The 26,787-nt window shown below is 38.1% G+C and overlaps 1 protein-coding gene across 5 annotated transcripts in view; it reads left to right on the forward strand.

Annotated features, from left to right (window-relative positions):
- The window catches only part of MTMR10 (myotubularin related protein 10), a 54,704-nt gene that overhangs the window by 2,875 nt on the left and 25,042 nt on the right, over window positions 1–26,787 (forward strand). For 2 of the 5 annotated variants that reach the window (XM_082736624.1, XM_082736626.1), the window contains exons 2-6: window positions 127–187; window positions 11,275–11,493; window positions 17,992–18,128; window positions 19,765–19,837; window positions 20,554–20,696. In XM_082736624.1, coding sequence (XP_082592750.1) covers window positions 18,117–18,128; window positions 19,765–19,837; window positions 20,554–20,696 — 228 coding nt within the window. In that variant the 5' untranslated portion in view covers window positions 127–187; window positions 11,275–11,493; window positions 17,992–18,116. The remainder of the gene's footprint in view (window positions 1–126; window positions 188–11,274; window positions 11,494–17,991; window positions 18,129–19,764; window positions 19,838–20,553; window positions 20,697–26,787) is intronic. The other 3 variants (XM_082736623.1, XM_082736625.1, XM_082736628.1) reach the window with 2 other exon arrangements.

The raw sequence follows: 26,787 nt of genomic DNA on the forward strand, positions 1-26,787 counted from the left end.
AAAAGGGGGGGGCGGGGGAAATGTGTATCTGTTGCATGTGTCATCACTTAGAAAACAAAAATTGCTTTAGTATCTCACGGGGGAGGAAAAGTTTTGATCTTGATTTATTTTGCTAATGTATTTCAGACTGACGATAAGATTAATTCAGAACCGAAGATTAAAAAACTGGAGCCAGTCCTTTTGCCAGGTAAACATCAGAGTTTCAACAGATACTTCAGTAAAGTCTTTTGTCCAAGATGATTCTCCCAGCTAGTATCATGTGGTTAATTTCTCCCTTGTATTTATTTATGTTAAACTTTATCCTGTTAAAAATCTAATGACTGAGATGACAGAAAAACTTGTTAGAACTAAGCAACAGCAACAGAAAGTAGTTCTGAATTTGGTGTTTGTCCTTGAAAATGTAAGCACTCTAGAGAGCTGTCAAAAATATCACTACCTCATTTCTTTTTTTATTTCCTGAAATGTTCATTTTTAAAACTCTCATTACTTGGATAGGTAGTGAGAGTACTCTTTGCCCTTCATGTCTGCAACTTCATGCATTAATGATTAATGTCATCGTTTTAATCATGTGAAAAGCAACTTTTATTATGTTCGGGTCTTTATACCAATAACAAAACTTAGTAAACTTTGAATTACTTAACTTGGCGATTCTTTTTTTTTTGGAAGGTGTCTGCTGTGTTTGCAAATTTACCTGTTTCAGTTTAGAATGGAGTTTCTCAACAGAGGCTCTATTGACATTTGGGGACTGATAATTCTTTGTAATAGGGACTGTCCCATGCATTATAGGATGTTTAGCAGTATCCCTGGCCTCTACCACCAGATGCTAATGGCACCCCTTCTCCATCTCCTAGTTGTGACCACCAAAATGTCTCCAGATGTTGCCAAAACTTACTTTTGTCTTTTGCCTCTGGGAGCAAAATTCCCTCCCAGTGGAGAGACACTGGTTTAGAACAAAATTTACCTTGGAACACCTTAAGAGGTGGAGATAGGAATTGGCGATTGAAGTTTTAAATCATATAAAATATTATTTAATTGGTATTTGAATTGTATGACAATTGAATAATAAATGGAAAATTTAGTAGTTTAATATGATTCTTGTAGGGAGTAGCCGGATACTTAGGAAAGCCTGTTTTAAACCTGAAATCTAATCAAATACCAATTTGTGTGGCTACTGTCAACATTTAAAAATCTTAGTCATTACTTAATGCTAAACCTAGTAAAATGATTAGAACTTACAGGCAATACTTGAACAGATATGGAAACTTTAAATTTTGTGCTTTGAAATTTTAAATGTTAAGTGGGAACAAACATACTGCAGTCAACCTATAGTTCAATATTATAGATGCTAACTCTTAAAAATTGTTTTCGACTTTATTATGGGACTTAGTTATAAATATTTGGCCTTTATTTAGTTAATGCTTTTTATCCAACCAGTGTGTACTAAATAATCCTTTGTACTTTTCCTGAGAGTGAACTGAACAATAGAATTAATAAGTAACCTTTGCTCCCCCTGTGTGCTCTGTTTTAGCCTTAGTCACTCCAGGCATTTAAAAGTCAACTGTGGGAAACAGTACTCATCTTAAATGAGTGAGGGCCTGTGAGCTATTAACTTTGGCTTTCTTTACTTTTTCTGAATAGGCCCTGTTCTTAGGCCTTGATTTCCCTCTTCTGATATGATGATTTGGCATTAATAAACAACAGGTCTTAGATATAAATGATAGTGCTTGATTTTTTTAGGATTGACTTTTATATTTAAGATATGCTTATGAAAGTGTTATTGAATATCGATGAGCAGGAAGAACTTCACACTGAAGAATTATCCCTTCTGTAGAAACTTAGTTTCTACTAAAAAGTCACAGTTTTCTGGGGGAAGATATAAACTCATTTCCTGCCTTTAAGTGGTTTATGTGTCCTAGAAGGGGCAGCTGAATCTAGATATTCTGATTTGTGTTTGCAGCTAGCCTGTTTCCTACAAAATATTTAGCCAGTCCTAGATGAGTGTGTCTTCTGCCTTCTTTCCTCACCCCTTCTATTCTTACTCTCTTATCTTGGCCTTCCCATACACTCCCCAGTTTCTTTCTATCTGGCTACCTCATTTTGGTCTCTGTTTCCTGCCCCCCCCCCCCCCAGCCACCTACCTGTCTGACTACTACTAGAACCTCCGTTACTCCTCCTTTGGCTTGCATCCTACTCCTTGACCTGTGAAATCTGGAAGACAGCTGGAAAGTAACTGAGGCATTGGTGATCTAAAGACTTGGGCTAGGTTAGGGTTTTTTACCAAGAGGGCTTAATAATACAGTTCTTGCCTTCGTTATAGTCAGAAACCACAAGGAAACTTGGCCAAGTCACCTGTGGCTTTACACAGTCACACGGAACAAGAAGTGATTGTTTAGGGATAGAGTATTGCATGTTATCCTTTGGCATAGAGCCTTAGGTTCAAGGATATCCTACTGTAGTTGCCCAAAGTTTGAACTTTTACGTGAAATGGATTGTGTATAGTTACTGTGTGTTCCTTTGGAACTTAACAAGGTTAAATTTAAAATGATTGCCATCTTTTATTAAGTGAAGAAAATAGAAGAAACTGGCAATTTAATTTCGATTGTGCTTTATGTTAGTAATTTTCTATTTGCATGGTTCATGAACTCCCTTGAGATAGAGATTGTACCTAATTCAGCTTTTGGCCTTGATGTCTTGTGTGGTGCACTGAGCTGCTGATTGAGTGATGACTAAATGAAAGAACCCCTAGAACACCAGCTTGAATTGTTACTATAGCCATGCCCACATGCTCAATCCCAGGCCCCTGAGATCATGACCTGAGCCGAAGGCAGAGGTCCAACCCACTGAGCCACCCAGGTGCCCCCAGAGACTTTGAATTTTTAAATACATGTGTGTGTGCATGTATGTTTCAGCATATATTTATTAAGGGCAAAAACTGCCAGACTAATATATATTTTGGAGGGGAGGATACAGGAGGTGAGAGAGAGAGAGAATCTTAGGCAGGCTCCACACCCAGCACAGAACCTAATGTGGGGCTCGATCTCAGAATCCTGAGATCATGACCTGAGCCAAAATCAGGTATGGGTCACTTAACCAGCTAAGCCACCCACGCACCCTAGACTGTGCTCATATCTTTTTCGGATAGCTGCTGGAGTGGTGAAGCAGTCACTGAGCACCTGAGCTAGGGGCCTGGCTCTGTGCTAGATGAATAAAAGTGCTGGATGAGTAGTATGCCTGGATCACAGCAAAGCTGTGGATAGCGTAGAAGACAGCGACCTATATCACTCTTTCCCAGGGTCTGGCTGGCGTCAGATCTGGACGAAGTTTTTAACAGCCCTTGGTCAAACTAAGAAAATTAAGAAAAAATGCAACTTTTCTCCATAGAGCTGAGTTGATTTAAATGATGGTGGTAGTAGCTGTGGCTTTAAAGAAGTTCGCAAAATGACTTTAAAGAAGTTAGCAAAATAAAAGGTTAAGAACTCTATGTTGGTTGCATGAATTGTTTTTGTGGTATATCTGATTTGTGAAATCTGGGTTAGAAACCACTTGATGAGGTTTTTATAATATCATAGATAGGATTTTTAAAAAAGATTTATTTATTTATTTTAGAGAGAGGAGAGAGAGCACAAGTGGGAGGAGCAGAGGGAGAGAGAATCCCAAGCGACTCTGCACTGAGCACAGAGCCCAGGGCGGGGCTGGATCCCAAGACCTGAGATCATGACTTGAGCTGAAACCAAAAGTCAGATGCTTAACTGACCTGTCCACCCAGGTGCCCCTCATAGGTACAATTTTTTTTCTTATAAAGATTTTATTTATTTATTTGACAGAGATCACAAGTAGGCAGAGCAGCAGGCAGAGAGAAGGGGAAGCAGGCTCCCCGCTGTGCAGAGAGCCTGATGCAGGGCTCGATCCCAGGACCCTGGGATCATGACCTGAGCGGAAGGCAGCCACTCCACCGACTAAGCCACCCAGGCACCCCTCATAGATACAATGTAATGAGCACTTATACAGAGAACATCAGTAATTTTGTCTCCCTAGGAATTGTTTCACTGTCTTCTGAAAAATTTACCCTCTCTCCTTTGACACATCAAACTTCCCCATCCCCACACTGCCTTGGGTTCTAGTGTAGCCAGCAAGGATAATAAGCCACCCCAGACTGCAAGAATGGACACAGCTGGGCCTCTGTTATTTTCAGATCGGTACTAAGGGAAGAGATCCTTTTTTGGTAGTTCTGCCAGTGGCCGTAGTTCCAGAGAACCTGCTCCAAAGAATGAAGTCCCATGTTTTAGAGAGAGGCAGAGGTACAACACTGAGGGGGACTTGTGAAGGCGTTCAAGCTGCTGGGCTCCATTTTGCTTGAAGTCCAGCCAACACAAAAGGCAGATTTCTTTTTGCTTAGCTGGCTCCAGGTACACTTCTGACACTTTTCAAGTAAAATCCCTAACTAATACATAGCTTTCAGGTTACTCCTCATAACAGCTGTCTCAGGGAGGCACCCATTTATCTTCATGTGCCAGATGAGAGGACTGTAGTTGCACATGCTAAGTCACTTTCCCTGTATGGCAGAGCTGGAATTCTGAGCCCAGCTCCCAGGCTGTGCCTTTAACCACTAAGCAACAGGGCCTACCTGACTGCACTGGGGACATTAGGGTACAAATTTATGCTTTGGAACTGGAGAGAGTGGATTGGATGTTGGCCTAGAAGTTCTCTAGTTGGGTAAAAAAGAGCTCTGTCCTTAGCGGTGCCCTTTCCACAGCAGTGACAGATTTTGACCCAACTTGAGAAGCAACTTTCAATTTAAGCTGCCAGAAAAACGGACTGCCTTGGGAGGCAGGGGACTTCCTGTCACTGGCTGTGCCAAAGCAGAGGCTGGTGGAATGCTAGCGGCTTTGTCACGAGGTGGTGAGCTTTGCAGTAAGTGGGCTTGTTGGCCTTTTCTCTCTTCTAACTCTGGGATGGGATCTTGCTAAGGATCTGAAAGGTCGGAGGGAGGGCTTGAAGCGCTGTGGCTAGTAGTAAGGAGTTAATTGTTCCACAGGTTTCCAGTGCATGTGGCGTAAAAAGCTAAAAAGGTTGGGGTCCTGGCTTAGACAGTTTCAGTTCATTGGGGAAAATGCTTCAGGAGAGCAATTGTGAGAGCTCAGAGGAAGGTCACTGAAGCAAGATTTGAGGTTGGGGAGGCGTCAGGAAATGACTTCTGCTCTGCATCTTGAGTGCCTGCCCAGCCCGGGCCACTGCTAAGGCCGAGTCCGCTCAGCTCTTTCCCCCTTCCCATCTGTAATGCCAGCATCGCTTTCAGCATCAAGATTAACTGTTAGATCGATAATGAATGCACTCATTGTCAGAGTCTTTTGTAATCGGATCAGGAAAGCATACGGCCCTGGGCCATCTGGAAAATGAAAATAGCCATTGTTGGATAGATGTCTTGTTTATTTTCTTACATATTCACTGTTTAGACCATTTATGTACTATTCTTGTTTTCTGCCTCACTGTAACTCTTATTTCCTTGCTTGCACAGTAAGTCCCTTGAAGGTAGATGTTCTCTTTTGGGTGTTTTATGTTTTGTGTTGTTTTTTAATACCTTTTTGTAGATCGGCCTTCGAGATGATTGTAGACTGATGTTTTTGTAGTATCTTGCTTCAGAGGTATGTTGCTTTTGAAAGCCCGGAAGGACCTATAACTCCATTTTGGAATGGCGAAGCATGTAACTATTATGTTTGTCCCTCACCTGTGGAGCCTTCATAGCGGGTCCTCCTCAGACTGCAGCTGCAGGACCTTGGGCCAGAATTTCGTTACTTGCTTCCTCACTTCTGACCATCAGTCTCTCTGTACCTTGGCTCCTGCTCAGAATCTCTCCATGAACTTGCACGAGTAAAATCCTGCTTACCCAATATAAAAATCCAATTCTGTAACCCCTGTGATTTGCCAGCACTCCACCTTGCTGACCTCTGCACTGTTTCCCAGCGCTGATAATTGCCTCAGTCAGGCTGGTTCCTTTCTCTCTCCCAAATGCCTGATTCCTCATTTAGGCCTTTGTCACTGTTGTCATCACATGTTCTATCTCTGTCCTCTTCTACCTTCAGGATTTCCTTCTGGTTTTTTCCCAGGGTCTGCACTTCTGACTCTCCTTCAGCCCACTTTGTAGGTGACACTTACTGGACATGCTCCTTGATCTCATACTCTTCTGTATAGTATCATCTGCAAAATTGGACCCATGATGGCATCGGACGTTTTGTGTTTGCCTTCCATGTAGATTCAGCGTCCCTTAATAATTTTTAGGCTACTTTAATTCCTGTATTTATGTACAGCTAGGGTGGACAACTGGTTCCCTTTTGCCTGTGACCATCCTTGTATTAATGCTGAAAGTTGTAGACAGCCAGCCAGTCACCGTATGTAAAGCCATATACTGAACTCTGTATTGGCTTAAACACATTCTGTAGGTTAATTAGCCACTGTATACAGTGTGGCTTTGTCTTAAACTATTTCTTAAGCTAAAATGTATTATGGGAAAATTTATTTTTATTCATGAGGCATGTATTGACTTTCCAAATGTATTGGCTTCCTAAATGTAGAAGGTATTATGAGAGAGATAACATGACTGATTTTTTGGTTCTCTGAAAGTTAAAAACCTTAGCTCTACCATTTTTGAAGATTTATTAATTTTAATTATATTTCCTTTCTTATTTACTTTTATGGGTGGAGGGGTCTTGCGAAGAGAAATTTTGATGATTTCTTGATCCCTTTCCAGGTTGTAGTACAAACTCTTGACCCATCATCTGATTTAGAGATAGCTTTTTCTGGGAGGCTTTTTGCTTACCACACAGTGAAACAAATTTCCTACTTTATCTTCCATGAGACCTCCCCGTGGCTTCCCTCCAGTGGTGTGCTGGGAAGCGCTTGGTGGTGAAAATCCTCTCACCAGGGCTGATTGCGAACTGCCATCTTGAAGGCCCAGAGCCAGGGCTGGGGGGCCTGGGGGGTGCAGAGAGGAACTGGAGGTTCTCCTGAGCCAGTGCACGCTGGCTAGCACAACACTGCTCTTCCACCTGACAGATGCCAGAGTTGTCCCTGGGAAAACTTCATGGTCTCCTGGAGTTCTGAAGCTTTTGTCAGGCACTTTCTTTCTTAGGGCTCACTAATTCAAGGTGCCGCAAGGATAGTCTCAGTACTCTTGTATTTTGTATCCATCATCTCTAGGAAGAGCCCATTTAGTATCTTTTTCTTTCCTGTCTCTAAGCTCAACAGTACTGCAGTACTTGCAGTAAGCTTTAACAGCTCCTACTGTGTTACTGCTTTTTTATGGAGTATGAGCAGAAAATTGTTAGGAGAGCAGGTAGCTGTGCTACGTGAGCCAACCATTTTAAAGACTGGTTGCATGTGAACATAATTTAGCGTCATCAAATAAACTCAAGCTGGGTTAACTTGACACTTACTTAATTATATGCTTATAATAATACGACTCAAGCAGAGCATTTCTCCAGCAGTACCCTCCTTTCCGTCCTCCCCTCAATCTCGCCCAATTTCTCCTCCCTTCCAAGGGCTCATTCCCATTTTCTGCTCTCAGTTCTGGTTGACACTTCAGTTTCCTTAAAAGACCACAGCCAGAGAATCCCTATTGAGCTTTTGTTGTTACTTTTCTATTTCTGTTCAGTTTTTTCTCACTTTTATTATTATTTTTTAAAGACTTCATTTATTTTTGAAAGAGAGAAACTGAGTGGGGGGCAGAGGGAGAAGAAGCAGACTCCCCACTGAGCAGGAAGTCCGATGGGGGGCTCCATTCCAGGACCCTGAGATCATGACCTGAGCCGAAGGCAGAGGCTTAACCGACTCAGCCGCCCAGGTGCCCTCAGTTTTATTTTTAAATACACTTGGACTTATAAGAGTTGTATAAAAGAGTGTAGTTAGCATATACTGTTCACCCAGCTTCCCCTAAAGTTAGTATCTTATATGACCTTGTTAAATTTAGCTAAATTAAGAAATCAACAATGCTGTTTTATTCACATTTCCCTAGTTTTTCCACTAATGTCCATTAGCCGTTCCAAGAGGCTGTCAGGGATACCACATTGCATTTAATCATTATGTCTCCTTAGTGTCTTTACTCTGACAGTTTCTCCATTTTTACTAATGGTGATGACTTCTTTCATATTTGAAATGACCTCCCACCTTCTCTTTCTCCTTCCTTCCTTTCTGGCATTCTTGACCTACCAGAGACTCCCTACTTATATTGTGTTTCCTCTGCCCCAGTCCTGGAATTAACTGTTTTTGCAAGGATCGCATGGTCTTTAAATACCAAGGTCTGTGTGCTGAATGTACTTTGTTACTGGAGTGTTACTGTTTTTAGGCCTGTAGGGGCCAGAGTAGAAAATATGCACCTGTGTTACTAATCCACCTATATATACATCTCTTTATGTTTCAGTATTGTGAATATATGAATGTATATGTATATATGTAATATGTGAATATATGTAAAAGTTCTTAAGAAACCATGTCTAGCAAACTTTGTGTAAAGTAAATGTTTTGGACTTTGAAGGCCAAAATGTCTCTGTTGCAAGTACTCTGCTCTGCCTTTGTCCATGAAAGCAGTCAGAGCCAATACACAGATAAATAAGCATGGATATGTTTCAGTAAAATGTTACTTACAAAAACAGGTCTGTGGGCTGTGCTTGGCCATCCCCTGGACTCATTAAATGCATTCTCCTTTTATCTTTGTCTCATTCTCACTGTGTTCATGGGCTTGACATTTTACATTTGTGCCATCAGTAAGAGGATCATGTTGCTAGAGAAGAAGGGCTGTCCTTGAGTGTGTGCCTCATAAATACTCCAGGCTGATGGCACTATGACGCGGCCATGTCCTGTCCCACAAAACCTCCATCTCTTTTTTCTGTTATCACGTCTTCTCCCCTTCTCAGGAACCTAAAATCCTGTGGTGTGGCCTTTTTTTTTTTTTTTAAAGTTAATTTTTGAGTATACCATACATAAAAATATATATATGAGTCTTTAGAGTTAGAACTGAATGACCTTTTGTAGCACTGGTTTGAGATTCCTTGGGCAGATGAGTTTGCTAGTTGAGAAAGTTGGCACAGCATGAAGTGATATAGGTTATACTTCGTGAGCGAGTAGTTCTTGTATGAAGAAATCAGTGTTGTAGGAGTATGACATCTGAGTGCAATGTGAATAATTAATTTAGGGGTTTTTTGTTTGTTTGCTTGTTTGTTTGTTTTTTAAGTTCAGGGCCCTCTTATAATTGGTAGTTAAGATTTCTTGGGGGGAAGACAGGCCCACGTTCTTGGGAGGCATATCCTAATATCCCACGATATTGGGAGGCATTGGGCTCAAGGGGCTGTGGAAGATTTAAATTTTATGTGTTCGAATTATTTGATGAGTTTCAACGTAAATTTATGTCATTTAAAGTTTTTTTTTCTCATTAGAATCCAGTTAAGACTAATACTTTGAATCTTTAATTCAGTTTTTGTGCTTCCTGTTTCTAGGTATAGTAGGTTTAATTTTATGTAAGAATAGAGAAAACTGGATTTGAAATCAGAACACTTGGTTATAAATTGAAAACTTACTTCTTAATATTTTTTAAATCTTAAGAAAGTGATATAACTTCTTTGGATCCAACTACCTTATCTGCCATACCTTATGGGTTGTTGAAAGAATCAAAGAGGAAAAATGTTGAGAAACTCCAATTAGTATATTTTACAGCTTCCTATGTATGTGGTAGGCACGCATAGCAGTTCTGTTCCTTTTTTCTAACTTGATGTGAATTTCCCATGCATTTTTTTTTTTTTAAGATGAAGGGTACAGGTATTTTTATTTTTTAAAGATTTTATTTGTTTATTTGACAAACAGGGATCACAAGTAGGCAGAGAGGCAGGCAGAGAGAGAGAGGAAGAAGCAGGCTCCCTGCTGAGCAAAGAGCTGGATGTGGGGCTCGATCCCAGGACCCTGGGATCATGATTTCCCATGCATCTTTTTTTTATTTTAAAGATTATTTATTTATTTATTTCACAGAGAGAGAGAGAGAGAGATCACAAGCAGGCAGAGAGGCAGGCAGAGAGAAGGAGAAGCAGGCTCACCGCTGAGCAGAGAGCCTGATGCGGGGCTCAATCCCAGGACCCCGAGACCACGACCCGAGCCGAAGGCAGAGGCCCAACCCACTGAGCCACCCAGGTGCCCCCCCATGCATCTCCTCACCCTCTTGGCTGCTTGGCCTTGTTCAGTTCCTCGTTTTTGTTCTGTCTGGAGTACCTCCTCTTCCATTATTGGTAGTTGCCTGGTGAACCAGGAAGCAGAGAAGTGATTTCACATGTTGAGCATTCATTTAATAGGCACCTGCCTTGTACTGGGCATTTGTCTAGGAACTGAAGTATCAGCATTGTGGAAAAATCATTCCCCCTTCTATCCTCATGGAGCATATGATCCTAAGGGTGGGACAGGTAGTAATTTAAAAATATATATATAATTGTAGCTGTGTAAATGCTAGGAATTACAAGTGTATGATGCTGGGATTGAGGGATTTAATCTAGGCTGGGAGATTTAAAAAAAAAAAAAAGGCATTTCTGAGAAAGTAATTAGACTAAGGGAGAAAGGGAGAATATTCCCAGAAATGGGAACAACATGTGCAAAGACCGCATCTAGTGGGAGCAGTATGATCCCTAGGAGGGATGAAAAGAGCACTGTGGTGTGAGGGTGTAGGTGAGGAGGACAGTGGCAGAGGGTGAGGGGCGCAGGGCCTCAACAGGCCACGTGCAGAAGGTTTGTCTTCGGGATGGGAGATTATTCAGGTGGCTTAAGCTGAGACATTGACATGAGTAAATTTGAACTAAATCTTCAAGTAAATAGTAGGCTGCTGTTCTTAAAATTATCTTGTGTATTTTTAAGAACTTTGAATAAAAGCTATTATTGCAACTCAGGTTTATGATAACAGTTTTGTTGAGTGAAAGAATCGCTTTGAGACCATAGTTGCATTCTTGAATTGGTAGGTTTTTGTGGCTTGTCAGCAAACAGGTTCTATCCACCACTGTTAAGGTTTTTATAATGATAAATATAGATGAAGTAGGTCAGTACCCTCCCTTTTCTACCACTGAACCTGAAGATGGAGTGCTTAAAAATGTCCGCGGTCTCGTCGAATTTTAGATCTTGAAATTAAGGTTTATTTTAATGAAGACCACGCTTTAAGTAAATAATTTCTTTCAAAGCACATTATAAATTTTGTTTTGACCTCTTACATTTCTTTCTTTAATCTTCCTTTTTTTTTTTTTTTTTTTTTCAAAGATTCCATTCATTTATCTCAGGGACAGAGATCACAAGTAGGCAGAGAAAGAGAGAAGGAAGCAGGCTCCCTGCCGAGCAGAGAGCCCGATATGGGACTCGATCCCAGGACTCTGAGATCATGACCTGAGCCGAAGGCAGAGGATTAACCCACTGAGCCACCCAGGCGCCCCTAATCTTCCCTTTTAACTTTGAAACTATATTTTAAAGTTTTATTGCCAAGTAAGTTATAATTTGGGTGCAGAGGGAAACTCACTTTGGCTTTATAAAATATAGCTTATTTAAATTTTTAAAATACAATTTATTTAAACTAAAAAAAACCAAACCAGTTCACCCATTTCTCCCAACCTGCACCGCTGGCAAACACGAAGTCGTTCTCTGTATCTAAGACCTTGGGTTGTTTTTGTTTGTTTGTTTGTTTTTTAGATTCCACATAGAAGAGAGATTATCAAGCATTTGTCTGACTAATTTCAGTTAGCATAATGCCCCCAAGGTGCATCCATGTTGTTGCAGATGGCAAGATTTCATTTTCTTTTATGACTGAATAGTATTCCTGAGCAGTGGGGTTAATGTGCTGCATCTTTACTCATTCATCCACTGATGAATACTTTGTTTCCATATTTTGGCTGTTGTGAATAATGCTGCAGTGACATGTGGGTGTATATATTTTTTCATGTTAATGTTCTCATTTTCTTTGGATCAATACCTAGAAGTGGAATTGCTGGATCACATGGTATTTCTGCTTTTAATTTTTGAGGAACTTTTATACTGTTTTCCAGTGTCTATACCAATTTTCATTCCCACCATCAGTGTAGAAGGATAGCCTCTTTTCCACATCCTTGCCAACACTTGTTATTTCTGATCTTTTTGATAATAGCCATTCCAGCAGATGTGACATGATGTGTCATTGTATTTTTGATTTGCATTTCCCTGACAAATTAATGATATAGAGCATCTTTTCATGTACCTATTGGTCATCTGTATGTCTTCTTTAGAAAATACTTATTCAGATCTTCTGGCCATTTTTAAAATCGGGTTTGGTTTTGTTTTAGCTGTTGAGTTGTATGAGTCTTTTTTATATATTTTGGATCTTCGCCTCTTACATAATTTCAAAGTATTTTCTTTCATTCAATAGGTTGTCTTTTCATTCTGTTGATGGTTTTTTTTTGCTGTGCAGAAGCTTTTTAGTTTGATGTAGTCCTACCTGTTTGTTTTGCTTTTGTTGTTTTGCTGTTGGTGTTAGAGTAAAAAAATTATCAACAAGACCTTTGTTAAGGAGTTTACCACCTATGTTTTCTTCTAGGACTTCTATGGAGTCTTTAATTTCTAAAATTCTAGTCATTCTAAGTTAGTTTTTGTGTATGATGTAAGATAGTGGTCCAGTTTCATTCTCTTGCCTATGGCTATCTAATTTTCTAAATGCCATTTATTAAAGAGACTGTCCTTTCCCCATTGTATATACTCTTGGCTCCTTTGTTAGAAATTAACTGGCCATATGTGTGTGGGTGGGTTTATTTCTGGGCTGTCTATTCTGTTCTATGGATCTATATGTCTGTTTACCTTGTTTTAATTACCATAGCTTTATAATATAGCTTGAAATCAGGGAGCATGTTACCTTCAACTTTGTTCTTTTTCAAGATTGCTTTGGTTATTTGGGGTCTGTTATGGTTTCATACAGATTTTAAGATAGTTCTATTTCTGTGGTAAATGCTGATTTCATACAGATTTTAAGATAGTTCTATTTCTGTGGTAAATGCCACTGGAATTTTAATATTACATTGAATTTGTACATTGCTTTGGGTAGAATGGACATTTTAACAATGTTAATTTGTCCAGTCATGGGCATGGGATATCTTTCCATTTATTTGTGTCATCTTTAATTTTTTTATTTAACATCTCATAGTCTTCTATAAACAGGCTCCCCCCTCCAACCTTGGTTAAATTAGATCTGGGTATTTTATTCTTTTTGATACAATTGTAAATGGGTTTCCTGAATTTCTCGTTCTCATAGTTCATTATTAGTATATAAAAATGTAATCACATTTTGTATATTGATTTTTACTGACTTTGCTAGTTTAGCCATTTTTTGATGAAGTCTTTAAGGTTTTATATATATCGTATCATCTTTGAATAATGACAGTTTTACTTCTTCATTTTCAATTTGGATGACTTTTGTTTTTTTCCTTAGCTAATTGCTGTGACTTGGAGTTCCAGTACTATGTTGAATTAAAGTGTGTATCCTTGTCTTGTTTCTGATTTTAGAGAGAAAACTTTCAGTTTTTCACTATTGAGTTTATTATTAGCTGTGGGCTTATCACATATGGCCCTTATTATATTGAGGTGTGTTTTCCACGACACTGGCTTTGTTGAGTTTTCATCATAAATGGATGTTGAATTTTGTCAGATGCTTTTTCTGTATCTATTGAGATGATCAAAGGATTTTTACCCTTCAGTTTGTTAATGCAGTGTATCATATTGACTGATTTGCAGATGTTGAACCATCCTTGCATCCCTGCAGTAATCCCACTCCATCATGGTGTATGATGGTTTTAATATATTACTGAATTTTTCTTATTTGTAAGTATTTTGTTGAGGATTTTTGCATCTGTGTTTATCAGGGATATTGGCCTGTAATTTTCTCGTGCTTTTAGTAATTTATTCAAACTATTGACTGGAATAGAGTCCCCAACTGTTATTATATTGCTGTCTTATTTCTCCCTTTAAGGCTGCTAATAGTTTCTTTTTATATTTAGGTGCTCCACTGTTGGGCGCATAAGTGTTTACGAATGTTATATCTTCTCATTGGATTGACCCTTTTATCATTATGTAGCACTCTCTTTGTCTTTATTGCAGTCTTTGTTTTCAAGTCTTTTTGTTTGATGTAAGTATATATACTCCAGCTTTGGTTTCCATTTGCATGGAAAATCCCTTGTTCTGTCCTTCTTTCCATACATCTATAGCAAGTCTCTTATAGGTAACATATAGATAAGTGTTTTTTAATCCATTCACCCACTCTGTATCTTTTGAGAGGAACATTTAGTCCATTTACATTTAAAGTAATTATTGAGAGATATGTGCTTATTGCCATTTTATTACTTGTTTTCTGGCAGTTTTTGTAATTCCTCTCTGTTCCTTTCTTCCATTGTTCTCTTCCTTTGTGTTTTGATGGCTTTTTTTTTTCTTGATGGCTTTCTTTAGTGGTATGCTTATATTCCTTTCTCTTTATCTTCTGTGTATTTAGTATAGGTTTTTGCTTTGTTTTGCAACTGTGAGGTTTAAATATAACAACTTCTATCTGTTACAGTCTACAGTCTTAAATTGATAACAACTTAAGTTTTGTCCCATTGTAAAGCTTAAGATATTACTTTTGCCATTCACACTTCATGTTTTTGATGTTACATTTTACATCTTTGTATATCTTCAGTATCCCATAACCAAATATTGTAGTTTTAGGTAATTTTATTACTTTTGTCTTTTAACCTTCTTAATAGCTTTAGAAGTTTAGAATTCACTACCTTTACTATATGTTTATCTTTCCAGTGATATGTATTCTTTCATATGTGTTCTTGTTATAAACTAGTGCTCTTTCTTTTCAGTGTAAAGAAGTCTTTGTTAGCATACCTTCTTTAGTTTTTGCTTGTCTGGAAAATTTTTTATTTCCTCTTCACTTCTGAATGATAACTTTGCTGTGTAGAGTGTTCTTGATTGAAAGGGTTTTTTCTTTCAGCACTTTGAGTATATAGTGTCACTCTCTCCTGGCTTGTGCAATTTCTGCTAAAAGTTCTGTTGATAGCCTTGTCAGGCTTTGTTGTCTGTAATAAGTTATTTTTTTCTTGCCACTTCTAATATTCTCTCCTTGTCTTTAACTTTTAATATTTTAATTACAGTGTGTCTTGAAGTGGGTCTCTTTTTGGGTTCCTCTTGTTGGGAACTGTGTGATCTTGCTGGATTTGGATGTTTCCGTCCCCAGATTAGAGAAGTTTTCAGCCATTATTTCTTCTAGTAAGATTTTCCCTTTCCCTTATCCTGGGAGCCTGATGATGCAAACATTAGTCCATTTGACGTCCAGTAAGTCCTTTAAGCTATCCGTACATTTTTCCATTCTTTTTTTCTTTTTGCTATTCTGATTTGGATGGGTTCTCTTGCCTTTTTTTGAAGTTGACTGATTCCTTTTTTTTTTTTTTTTTTTTTTCATCTACCTTTCATCAACCCTTTTGGGGCATTTTTGTTTCAGTTATTGTTCTTTGTTCAACTATTGTTCTTCTGTTCAGTATCTTCTTAGCTCTTCCATCTTTTTTGTTGAAGTTCTCATTGTGTTCATGCATTTTTTTTTTTCTTCCCAGTTTGGTGATCATCTTTTCTTTTTTCTTTCTTTTTTTTTTTTTTTTTCACTTAAGTGCAATTTTTAATAATCTGAGTATAGTTGACACACAATGTTACATTAGTTTCAGGTGTATGACTTAGTGATTTGACAACTTTATACATTATGCACTGCTCACCATAAGTGTAGCTTTACCATCTGTGGTATTACATAGCTATGACAATATCAGTGACATATTCCTTATGCTCTGCTTTTTATTCCTATAAGTTACTTATCGCATAACTGGAGATCTGTATCTCCTACTCTTTGCCTAATCACCCACTCTCCTCCCCTCTGACAACTATCAGTTTGTTGTCTGTATTTATAGTTCTGATTTTGATTTTTCTCTATTTTTTCCAGATTATACTTATGACTGGAATCAGACAGTATTTGTCTTCTCAATCTGACTAGTTTTAGTTAGCATGATACCCTCTAGGTCCATTCATGTTATCTCAAGTGGCATGATCCTTCCTTTTTATTTTATTACTGTGTAATATTCCATTGTGTATATATAGCACATTTTCCTTATCCATTTGTCTATTGATGGATACTTACATTGTTTCTCCATGTCTTAACTATTGTAAATAATGCTACAGTAAACATAGGAGTACATTTATCTTTTTGAGTTACTGTTTTCATTTTTGGTGAGCACCTTTACCACCATTACTTTGAACTCTTTTTATCAGGTGAATTACTTATCTCTTTTTAACTAAGTTTTTTCTCTGAGGTTTTGTCTTGTTCTATCATTTGGAACATATTCCTCTGTTTCTTCACTTTGTTTGACTCTCTTTGTTGGTTTCTATATAGTAGATGAAACAACTACCTCTCCCAATCCTGAAGGAGGGGCATTGTGTAGGAGATGAACCTTATTGTTTAGCCTTATTGTTCAACCTTATTCCCCAGCTCTTTGTTATCTCTCATACCATCCTGCTTGTCCAATCAGTCTATTATATTTTTAGTAGATCCCAGTAGTTTAGGATGTGCCAAACCAGTCAATATCCCAGAGGGGAGGATCTCAGTGCCTCGATTTGGCTGACTGGAAGCCAAACCCTTAGGCATCAACTTTTTAAGGTATGCAAATACATATAGTCTTGTAGGACGACAAGTGTAGGCCCTACTGGCCACAAGAGCCAGGAGGCAACCACAAAAATCAGGGTACCAGATGTATGTAAAAGCTGCCTTTTGAGAGATACTGGTGGTCTGGAGCACAGCAGAGGGAGTGTGTGGATATGGCACCCACTAGTCTCTGTCCCCAGAGAGTGTTCCAACAGGCTCCTAGATAGATGTGTTAAATAAGGCACCTGCCCTTCCGGCCAGGCCAGTGCTTTAATATAAGAAGGAGGTAAGCCTCCTTCGCTTGAAGTCTGGCCACCATCGCTGCCTCCGACCTGGGCCCCAGGTATGTGAGTCCAAGTGTCTTAGCTTTTTAAGAGCAGTTTCTCAGATCTCTAGGGTCTTATAGGTCTTGGGACACAAACCTCATTGGTTTTAAAGTTCCATGTTTTGAGGGCTTGTCTCTCAAGGTATGTGTTAAAACTTGGGGTGCCTGATGTAGCATTTGAACCCTTCACTCTCAGGAAGAAAGTCTGTGTTTTGAGTTCCATCCTGGTTGTGGGTCACCATGCAGGGATGGTATATATATATATATATTGAAATTATGTCCCAGCCTCTCCTACTTGCTTCCATATGGTTTAGTTCTCCTTTGCCCAGTCTGGAGCTGTCACTCAGCTAGCCTTTAGGGTTTAAAAGGAAATTGTCTGTACGTAGCTGTAGACTCAGTATGTCCATGAGAGGAGATGAGTTCAGGGTGTTCCTAGGGTTCACCATCCTGAACCCTGTTTACCAATAATACATTGTGTTACTTATTTTGAGTTAATAAGTACTTTGAGTTACTTACTTATTTTGGGTTAAGCCCAAACTCTGTTTCTCATCCCTTAGTAAAGGAATCAAAGACATTGGTTTGGGATGTAAAGTCACATGTTAATAAAACACAAATACTCCAAACAGTACTTTGAAGAAGATAGTGTAGTTTATCTCTTCACCAGAATGCCTTTCAATAAAAGATAATGGGAGGCAGTATCACATAGTATTAAATGCAGACTCGGTTTCAGCCTTTCTGGTTGAACCATCTCAGACCCTTCAGCTCTTCGTGCCTTAGTTTCTGTATCTCACAAATGGTGGGCAGTGCCTCACTGTTACTGCTGCTCTTGATGAAAGCTTTCCTGGCACCCGGCACCTGGTAAGCCTCCAGGGTTCATTCTTACTCTCGTCATCATGAAGTAATCCTCATCGGCCACACGGTGACTGTAGACATTTTATGGTATAGTTGTAGCTCACACAATATTTTTCTTTTTTAAAAGGGGAAATTGTTGTAAATGAAGTCAATTTTGTGAGAAAATGCATTGCAACGGACACAAGTCAGTACGATCTGTGGGGAAAGCTGATCTGCAGTAACTTCAAAATTTCCTTTATTACGGATGACCCGATGCCATTACAGGTGTGTGTTATTTGTGTGTTGTTTAGTTGTATCAAGGATTTGACTCTAAGCAGTATGTATAATTACTTAAAGCACAAGTATGGAAAATTATAGTAAAATTATTATGCAGTTAACAACATTGGGAATGTGTTATATTAAAATTCAAAATAAAGTGTACAGAGAATGTTGGGACTCAAGGAGAAGAATTCGTGAGATGGTTGAGTTATCTTGCTTTTTTATCTCCTGTGATTATTGCTTAGATATCCTTTCAGTAATAGAGTTAGTATTTTCTTTCTTCTACATGTTTTAAACTGCTTTTAAAAATGAAGCTATCCTTTTTTTTTAAAGTAGTCCTAAAGAGAAAAGCTTAATTATTTAGCAAATAATTGCATAAACACAGTGGATTTTATAGATTTCATAGTATTTTTAACTAATTCCTTTTCCAAACATCAAATTCTAGTTTGAAATTTCAATTTACTGGTCCAATTAGAAGGAAGAAAAATACTGATAAAATTTTTCTTTAATAACACTTGCCATTTTATGGTCTCACTGGAAACCCATAATACCGTTTAAGTTTGGTTTTTTAAAAATTGAGGTTTTTAACTTAAAAATTGTGGACTTTTCCTTGGCTCTTCTATTTTGATTTCTAAAGTGTTATATACTTTTATCCCCTAGACTTTTATTTATGATAGGAATTGTTCTCAAATCAAATATTTGGATATTAATTGTAAACTTTTGACTGAAATGTCTGACTCTGGATACATATATTTCATATAGCTTTTATTAGTTTACCAAAATATTTACTTTATATTTGTGTGTATATTGCAAACTATTGTAGGTATATTTAGATTGAAGGCATTTATAGGTACCTAGTATGTGGACACACTAATTTGGCTATAGACCAAAGGGTTTTTCCTCTTCGTTTTTAGATTCATTTTTATCTGTGGCTGCAGACTTCACTTAGATTCATATTTTATCTGTGGCTGCAGACTTCACTGTAAATGAAATGCATATACTTAATTAAAATAGCCACATCTCATACTGCTGGTAGGGGAAATAAACCAGTGCTCTACTGACAGCTGGTTAATAGTGAGAACTATTTTCTTAGTTTAAAAATGGGTATAAAGTGTTTATTGACAGATTAAAATAAAACGAGCTGTAGTTTGCCTGAAGATTTTTATTTCTAGTATAATTTCTGCTCTAAAAATTACTTTCAAAAGAGTGATTTTCCAAAGTCTCCTTTGTAAAATCAAGCCATGATTTTGCCCATTAAAATCTGATGACTTGAGAGTACCTTTTTCTTTGTTATTTTAATGACCGTCTAACCAGAGTCAGACATGCAAATGGTTGCCTATGAAGTGATTGATAATATTGCATATCTTGGATATTATAAACGTATTATTGTATACAATTTAACCTCATTTCATATATAAAAGTATGGAGAGAAAGGTGGAGAGAGTGCGAACATAGCATGTGTTTCTTTTTCCTTTTCATGATTGCAGTATGTTCTGAGATACTTCCTCCTTAGAACTGTCGTAGTTCTGGAGACAAAAGCATTTTGTTCTTTTTAGAGATAGTCATCATGGTAGAGTAAGGCAGTTACTACCATTTCAGGTTGTTGAGGAATGACCTAACATGAACATAATTTTTATTTCAGAAATTCCATTACAGAAACCTTCTTCTGGGTGAGCATGATGTCCCTTTAACATGTATTGAGCAAATTGTCACAGGTATGTAGTATTCTTTACTCAGTCCATAAAAGCTGATTCTCCTCAAGAAGTGTTGCTTGAAGACTCACACCTCTCAAACATTTGGGTTGGAATTTTATTTCTGTAGGTTTATGTCCCCCCTCCCTTTTATTTGAGTCCCAGGAATATTAATGAAAGAGAAGTCAATAAATTATTTTTTAAAACTTTTATTTATTTTAGAGAGAGAGGGAGAACAAATGTGAGCAAGGGGAGGGGAAGAGAGAGAGGGAGAGAAAGAATCTCAGAGTCCTCGTTGAGTGCCAGGCCCGATGTGGGGCTCAATCCCATGATCCTGAGATCATGACTTGAGCTGAAAACAAGAGTCAGATGCTCAACTGACTGAGCCACCCAGGTGTCCTGAAGTCAATAAATTATTTTTAAATGGAAATACAGCATATTTAGCTTTTTATGTTTTCTAAGTATTTGTCCTCTTTTTAATTAAAATTTTAAGCATTAAATGTGTCTAGATGGTGGTGGTTTTATGCAAAGATCATTTAAAATATAGTCAAAAGCGAAGTTAAAATCTATCCCCTTTCCAAGTTCTGTAAATTGTAGACAAATATAAAAGATACCAGAGAAGCAGTGTTTAAGTAGGGGGTAACCTAATTATTTTCAGTAATAATTTGTTAAAGTATACTAAAGAGTGAGTGACAAAAAAGAATTTTTACACTTTTTTTTCTTTATTTTTTCCTTTTTAGTAAATGACCACAAGAGGAAGCAGAAAGTCCTAGGTCCCAACCAGAAACTGAAATTTAATCCAACAGAGTTAATTATTTACTGTAAAGATTTCAGAATTGTCAGATTTCGCTTTGATGAATCAGGTCCTGAAAGTGCCAAAAAGGTAATACTATTAAGCTTTATCAAGTTTGGGGTTTTGCACTGTATTTACCAGTATCAGTTCTGTGTGGAAGTTCTTTTTTCTCAGTTGCTCAGATTTTTTTTATCAGCTCCTACAATACTAGAAACTATGATGTAGAAATTAATCTATCTTTTGCACTTAAACCATTACCAGCTGGTTTCTTTCTTGGTTAGAACTTTAGAAAATACCTTAGAATGTCATCAATGAACTAAGTTAGACTTAACAAGTTACATAAGGGTTAGGTAAAGGTACAGTTATGGGAGAGGCGTAATAATTATTAGTACTTTAAGGAAATCTTAGTGAATTAATTTGAGAGCTATTCCACGGGAACAGCTAAAATCTAGGAACTTTTTAATTGGCTCTGTTTTTTCCCTGACTTCTGGGAATGTTTATTGCCTGCTCATGGAGTGAGTTTCATGGGCAAAAATTCCCACTTCCTTGATCCCACCTTTTGGTTTTGGCAGAGGAGTGAAGCTGGTAGACATGTTGCCTTACAGGTCCAGGCCATGATGCAGCAAATGCAGAGAATATAACACTTTCCAGGAGAGGTCTGCTCCCACACACTGGGAATACAGGAACAGTTTCTTAGTGAAGTGGAACCTTCTCTCAGAAATGATTCAGCTTTTGCACCACCCCAGAATGCTCTGGTGCTCTATTTTCCATGGTTAGCAGACTTATTGCAGTGAATTTTCTGTTGATATCAAAATGAAGCCGTCAAAAAATTCTTAAGGCAGCTGTTTTCATACCCTTTGGTGAGGACATTGTGGATTTATTTTTAGAACTTCGAATCATCAGTTTCCTCACAGGAAGGCAAGCATAGATAAATATCTAAACATGCTGGACCTCAAAGACTAGATTATCTAGCAGAGTGTGGCGAGCTCTGTGGCTAAAAGTATTCAGGTGTAAAACTATCTTTCGGCATGCTCCATAATCAAAGATTCAACTAGGTAGCTGTGAGTCATTGGTTCACGTTTTGTAGGCCGCTTTCATCTTTTCAGTTCTGCAGTTTGTGATTTGGGCATTTTACTAACTTGAGATGCCTGCTCTTATGAAGAAGGACTTTTAAGACTATTTAGGTAGTAGGCTCATTATAAAACATTTTAGCTGAGTTACTTTCTTGAGCTTAAATATATATGTGTAATTTAATCAGTCAAAGCATCAAGAATCTGCTTATGAAAATCTTAATTTCAGAATGCATATCAAGAATAAGGACACCATTGCATGGAGCTCTGGGTATGGTACATAAACAATGAATTCTGGAACACTGAAAAGAAACTAAAAAAATGAATAAAAATTAAAAAAAAAAAATAAGAACAGGAACACCATAGATCTTAAGAGATTTAGGACAGGATTTTTTTTAAGTAAGAAATTGATACAGTGGCCCAATATTCTTTCAGAACTTTTCCCTCTCTCCCACTGTCAACTATATTTTTCAGATGACTCTGTTTCAGTAATTGGAAATCATAATTATTTGGCCTCATTCTTGAGCCTTTTAAGAAATACCTGCTGGTCATTTTTTAAGTGTGAAGTTGTGTGCTTAGTTGAGAAGATTAGAGCAGAAACACATGAAAATTGAAGAGTGGTACAAAGTAGTGGCATAAAAGATGTTTTCACATAAGTGATTAGTTGCCAAATGAATGAAACAGTTGAGTGCTCTGGAAATTCAGGATATCCCTTGTCTTGTGCTGCTGGTAAGTGATGAAGGGGACTGCACGGAACTGTCTACATGAATCACCCTAGTCCAACTGTTTATGCCCTTTTCCAAGACTAGACTTCTGGCACAAATCCTTTCTCCTCTGTCTTAAAATATTAAAAGCATGTAACCTCAGGCCTGAAAGAAATGCTCTTTTTGTCTTTCGTACAGACATGTTATGGGTGGGGGTTGCAGGTGCAGAAAAGAAAATTGGAGGCAGTAAGAATATAAAGAGAATTTTTTTCCCTGACTTGTTTCAGACACAGAGGTGAAGGCATGTATGCTGGCTTCATGAGTTAAAAAGAAGAATTCTAGCATATTCTTTTATTTCAAGTGAAAGTTTTCAACTAAAATTAGGTAACAGTTGGGGAGCTACAGCTTGATTTTTACCTCCTGGAAATTTTGAATGCTAAATTTTCTGTGGAAATGCTCTGATTTTATAAGTTGTTTTAAAATGACCAGATGCACATTCAGAGTTCTCTGGTGGGTAAACCACTGGTTAGCTTTGAAATACCAAAAGCATTTATATTTCTGTTTGAAATATGAAATCTCAAAATGCTAAATTGGTTCACGTTTTGTTAAATATTGCTCTATAACCCTCTGGTAGTCTAGTTGGTGTTGCCTAAATTGCGATAGGACAAAGTTAGATGACACTGTGCTTCTGCATCCATTAGCGTTCATCCTTCTCATCCTGGGTCTGTCACAAGTCAGCGTTTGGGACAGATCTGTATAAAGCAAAAAGGAATTTGATTTTGCAGAATTGGGTGTCTAGCCTCAAAGCAACTTGGAACCACCCTTTCCTTTTGAAAAACGTCTGTTCAAAACTGAGGAGCAAAAAAAAGAAATTGTTTTTAATGATTTATTACTTACAAAATATATATGTGTGTGTGTGTACATGTATATAAAGATGATAAGTGAAATGTATGCCCTTTATTTCTACTTTATTTTCAGATTAGTTGGTTGTGAACCACTTGTCAGGCATACTTTCTAAAAGTGAAAATTCAACCCATCTGTTTAAAGAATAGTTGGCTTTTCCTGAACTTTTTTTTTTTTTTTTGCTTTGAATCAGAGACTTACTCCTTGGTAGCTTTTGGAGCACAAAATAAGGAAACCAGTTCTGTTTGTCAGTGTGCTAGAACTTTCTGAGGTTTGAGCTTCTCCAGGGCCGCGCCCCCAGCTGGTCTTAGAGGAGAAACCAACTGTGGGCACTTCTGGCTTCTCTGTCCGTAAGATTGTCCTTGGTCTACAGATCACTTCAGAAGTAGTTTACTCTTTTCCCTCCATAATTTAATGTCTTTAATACCAAGATATTCTTCATTCCCTATGACAGCCAGGGCAGATGAACCATTTTCAGAAGCAGTGTTAAAAGATGTAGAGTTTTTCTAAAAATTTTTAATGCTATGGAGCACGTTGCAAAATTAGAATAATTTTACATGAAAATGAGACCTACTTTTTTGAGTCTTTCAAGCTCTTAGTGACGGAAGCTAGGAAGCTAGGAATATGGACGTAAGCTTTTTAAAGAGCGTGTACGGAAAAGCCTGAGGGAGAGGATTCTTGGCTTTATTTCTCTTCTCAAAATGTCCTACATAACAGCATGAATGTAACCCAGATAGCTCAAGTGATATGTGCCTTTATTTGGGTCCCCAAGAAGGCCCCTTGCTTAGGTTACGTAGAAGTAAGTTACACACACTTGTAATTACACTACTCAGCACCAGCTCTAGTTCAAGTTGTGCCCCCTGTTCCCCCCCCCCCCCATCAGCCGTTGTGCAGGTGATTAACCAGCTTTGGTTTCACAGATTGTTCGCAGTCTTCTTGCACTGGAGATGCCATTAGGCACACTCATTTGTTTCCTGACCCTTTATAGATGTGGTGTGCTATTCTCAAGGGCTTTCTAAAAGTGGGCTACATTGGGTTTGCCTAGTTGGGTTTGCTTTGTTTGTTTTTGCTTTGTGACCATAAACAACATACTCCATAATGATCTGTGAATTTCTTTTGTGTAAACAAGGCCTGTGGCTGCTTTCTAAATGTGTCAGACAACGTGATATGCTCATTTCATTGGCTTAGAGGATTTTCCTTACTATGTTAGTAAATAATTTTGTCAACTAGTATTTTTAGTGCAGCTGCTGCTATACGCAAAGCACCTTCAGAAAGCTGCTGAGGAAAACCAAAAATGCAGAAGTCTTCAGGTCTTCACTCTGCTCTGCACAGAAAGGTCTTTCCTGGTCTCCTCCTCTACATTATTAATCTACTCCCTTCTCTACCTCACCCTAACACCTCATATCCCTCCCCCGCTGGGCTTATTTTTTCCTTTAGCTCTTACGATGATCTCACTATTGTTTTTCTTGTTTGTCTTGCTTCATGTCTGTCTTCCCCTTGTAGAATGTAAGCTTCAAGAGGCTGGGGATGGGGATCTGCATCTGTGTTGTTAATTGCTGCAGCCCCAGGGCTTTGGATGTGGTGGATGGGCAGGAAATACCTGTCCAATGAATGACAGAGGTAGCATCTACCCTTGAGGGATTGAATTTAATGGTAGAAGTAAAACGAAGAACCCCTATGCCTTTTCCATCTACACTCAAAACTATGTTATGAATACTTTGAAATTCATTCAGCTACACAAGCACAGCTAACAGAAGGGACACTTTATATCAGAGTGGTTGTTCTTCACAGAGAACAGAAGGGTTTCTGCAGTTAATACTGTGAAATCAGCTTGGACTAGGAAGACTGTGAAGAGATTTAAGTTCAACGAAGCTCGTAGATACAGGGACAGCATGGTTGGCTGAGCAGTGGAGGAGGATTTCTCAGGCAGAGTGTGGCGGGTAGGTGGCTGGGAGTAAGGCAGACAAAATATGAAATATGGGCAGATACGTTGTTCTGACAGGAGACCACTGAGGGAACATTGGGAAAAGAAATGATGTCTGGTAGAGGAGAGCCAGCGTGGTGAAGAATCAAGAATGAGATTTATTTTATTAGGCAGGTATCTGGGAACCATAGCAGGATATTGGGAAACACAGTTGCTGGTCAGAATTTCCTCTTTAAAAAGAGACTTCTTAGGCATTGTGGATTTTTTTTTCCATAATACAGGGAAGCTCACAGAAATGCCGAAAGGTGAGTATGGCTTAAGAATATGGCTGTGGTAGTGCAGGGAAATGGAACAAAAGTGAAAGATAATCTTGAGGAAAGTACAACAAAGCTTATAAACTACATATGGTAACCAGAAGAATAGGAGGTGGTTGAGGACTACTTCAGGTACGGAGGTCAGTAGTTTTGCTGCTGGAAGAAGCTCTCTGAGGAAGACTGTTCGACCAATTAGGGATGGGAATGTAGGTTACTGTCTCCTAATTGTGTAACTGGGACTGTTCTCAAAGGCTTTCCCTGTAGTCAAGAAAATTGAGGTATTACATAAAAGTTTCAAGAATCTTTCGTTATTGCTTTTAGTCAAAACTAAAACTAGTGATAAACTCCTTTTATTTGTGTATATATTCTAATTTAGTAAGACAGGAAACATTCTATAGAAGACTTTTAGTATATTTGTTAAACAAGAACTTGACACATAGTTGACCTATTAGTAGAATTTGTGTCAACCCTCCCAAACACCACTAATCAACATGGACTAACACTAAACTTTTCCTGCTTGCTCCCTGTCAGAAATATATTGTTTTGGCTTAATGCTTTTCCTTCTAAATAATATTTAATCTTTTTAAGTAAGATCTTCTCTTCTCTCCTTTCATATGTCTTAAATTTCTTCTTTCTGTTCCAATCATTTAAGAATATTTTCTTCTGCAGTCTCTCCAGGGCCTTGTCAACATAGAGCACTGTCCGTCCTTCCTTCTCTCCAACAGCAGTTGGAAATGTTATCAACCATATTTCCATGTATGGCGCTTCTGCAGAGGCCAAGGCATGCATTAAGATTTAATCCTTACTGTAGCCATAGGTATTATCTTCATTTTACAGTTGCTCAAACCAAGGCTCAGAGAGGTGAACTGATTTTATATCATTTACAGGGCAAGTGTTTGGTAGACACTATGATTCATGGCCTGATCTGTTCGATGGAGAAGCCCACACTCCATCCTAGACGTAGTCTCAAAGCATTTTCTTAAACACAGTTGTTTGGTTCTTTTAATGAGTCACCCTGTACTTTTTGGGTTTCTTGCTAATTTTTACTTTTTGTAATTGTAGCTTTCCTATTAAGTCTAGTTTTTTTTTAATCCATGAGGTTATGAACATTAAAATTTCATACCTTACATTAAGCCTTCCAGATTGCTGGTATTAAATCATTACAGTCCACCAAAAATGAAACTTTTTTTAATCCTTTCTTTAGGAGTATGTATGTATATATATCTATATCTATATCTCTTTCTGTATGTCATTACCTTTTTGGAG

Source organism: Mustela nivalis (genome assembly GCF_964662115.1).
Source record: "Mustela nivalis genome assembly, chromosome: 6".
NCBI lineage: Eukaryota > Metazoa > Chordata > Mammalia > Carnivora > Mustelidae > Mustela > Mustela nivalis.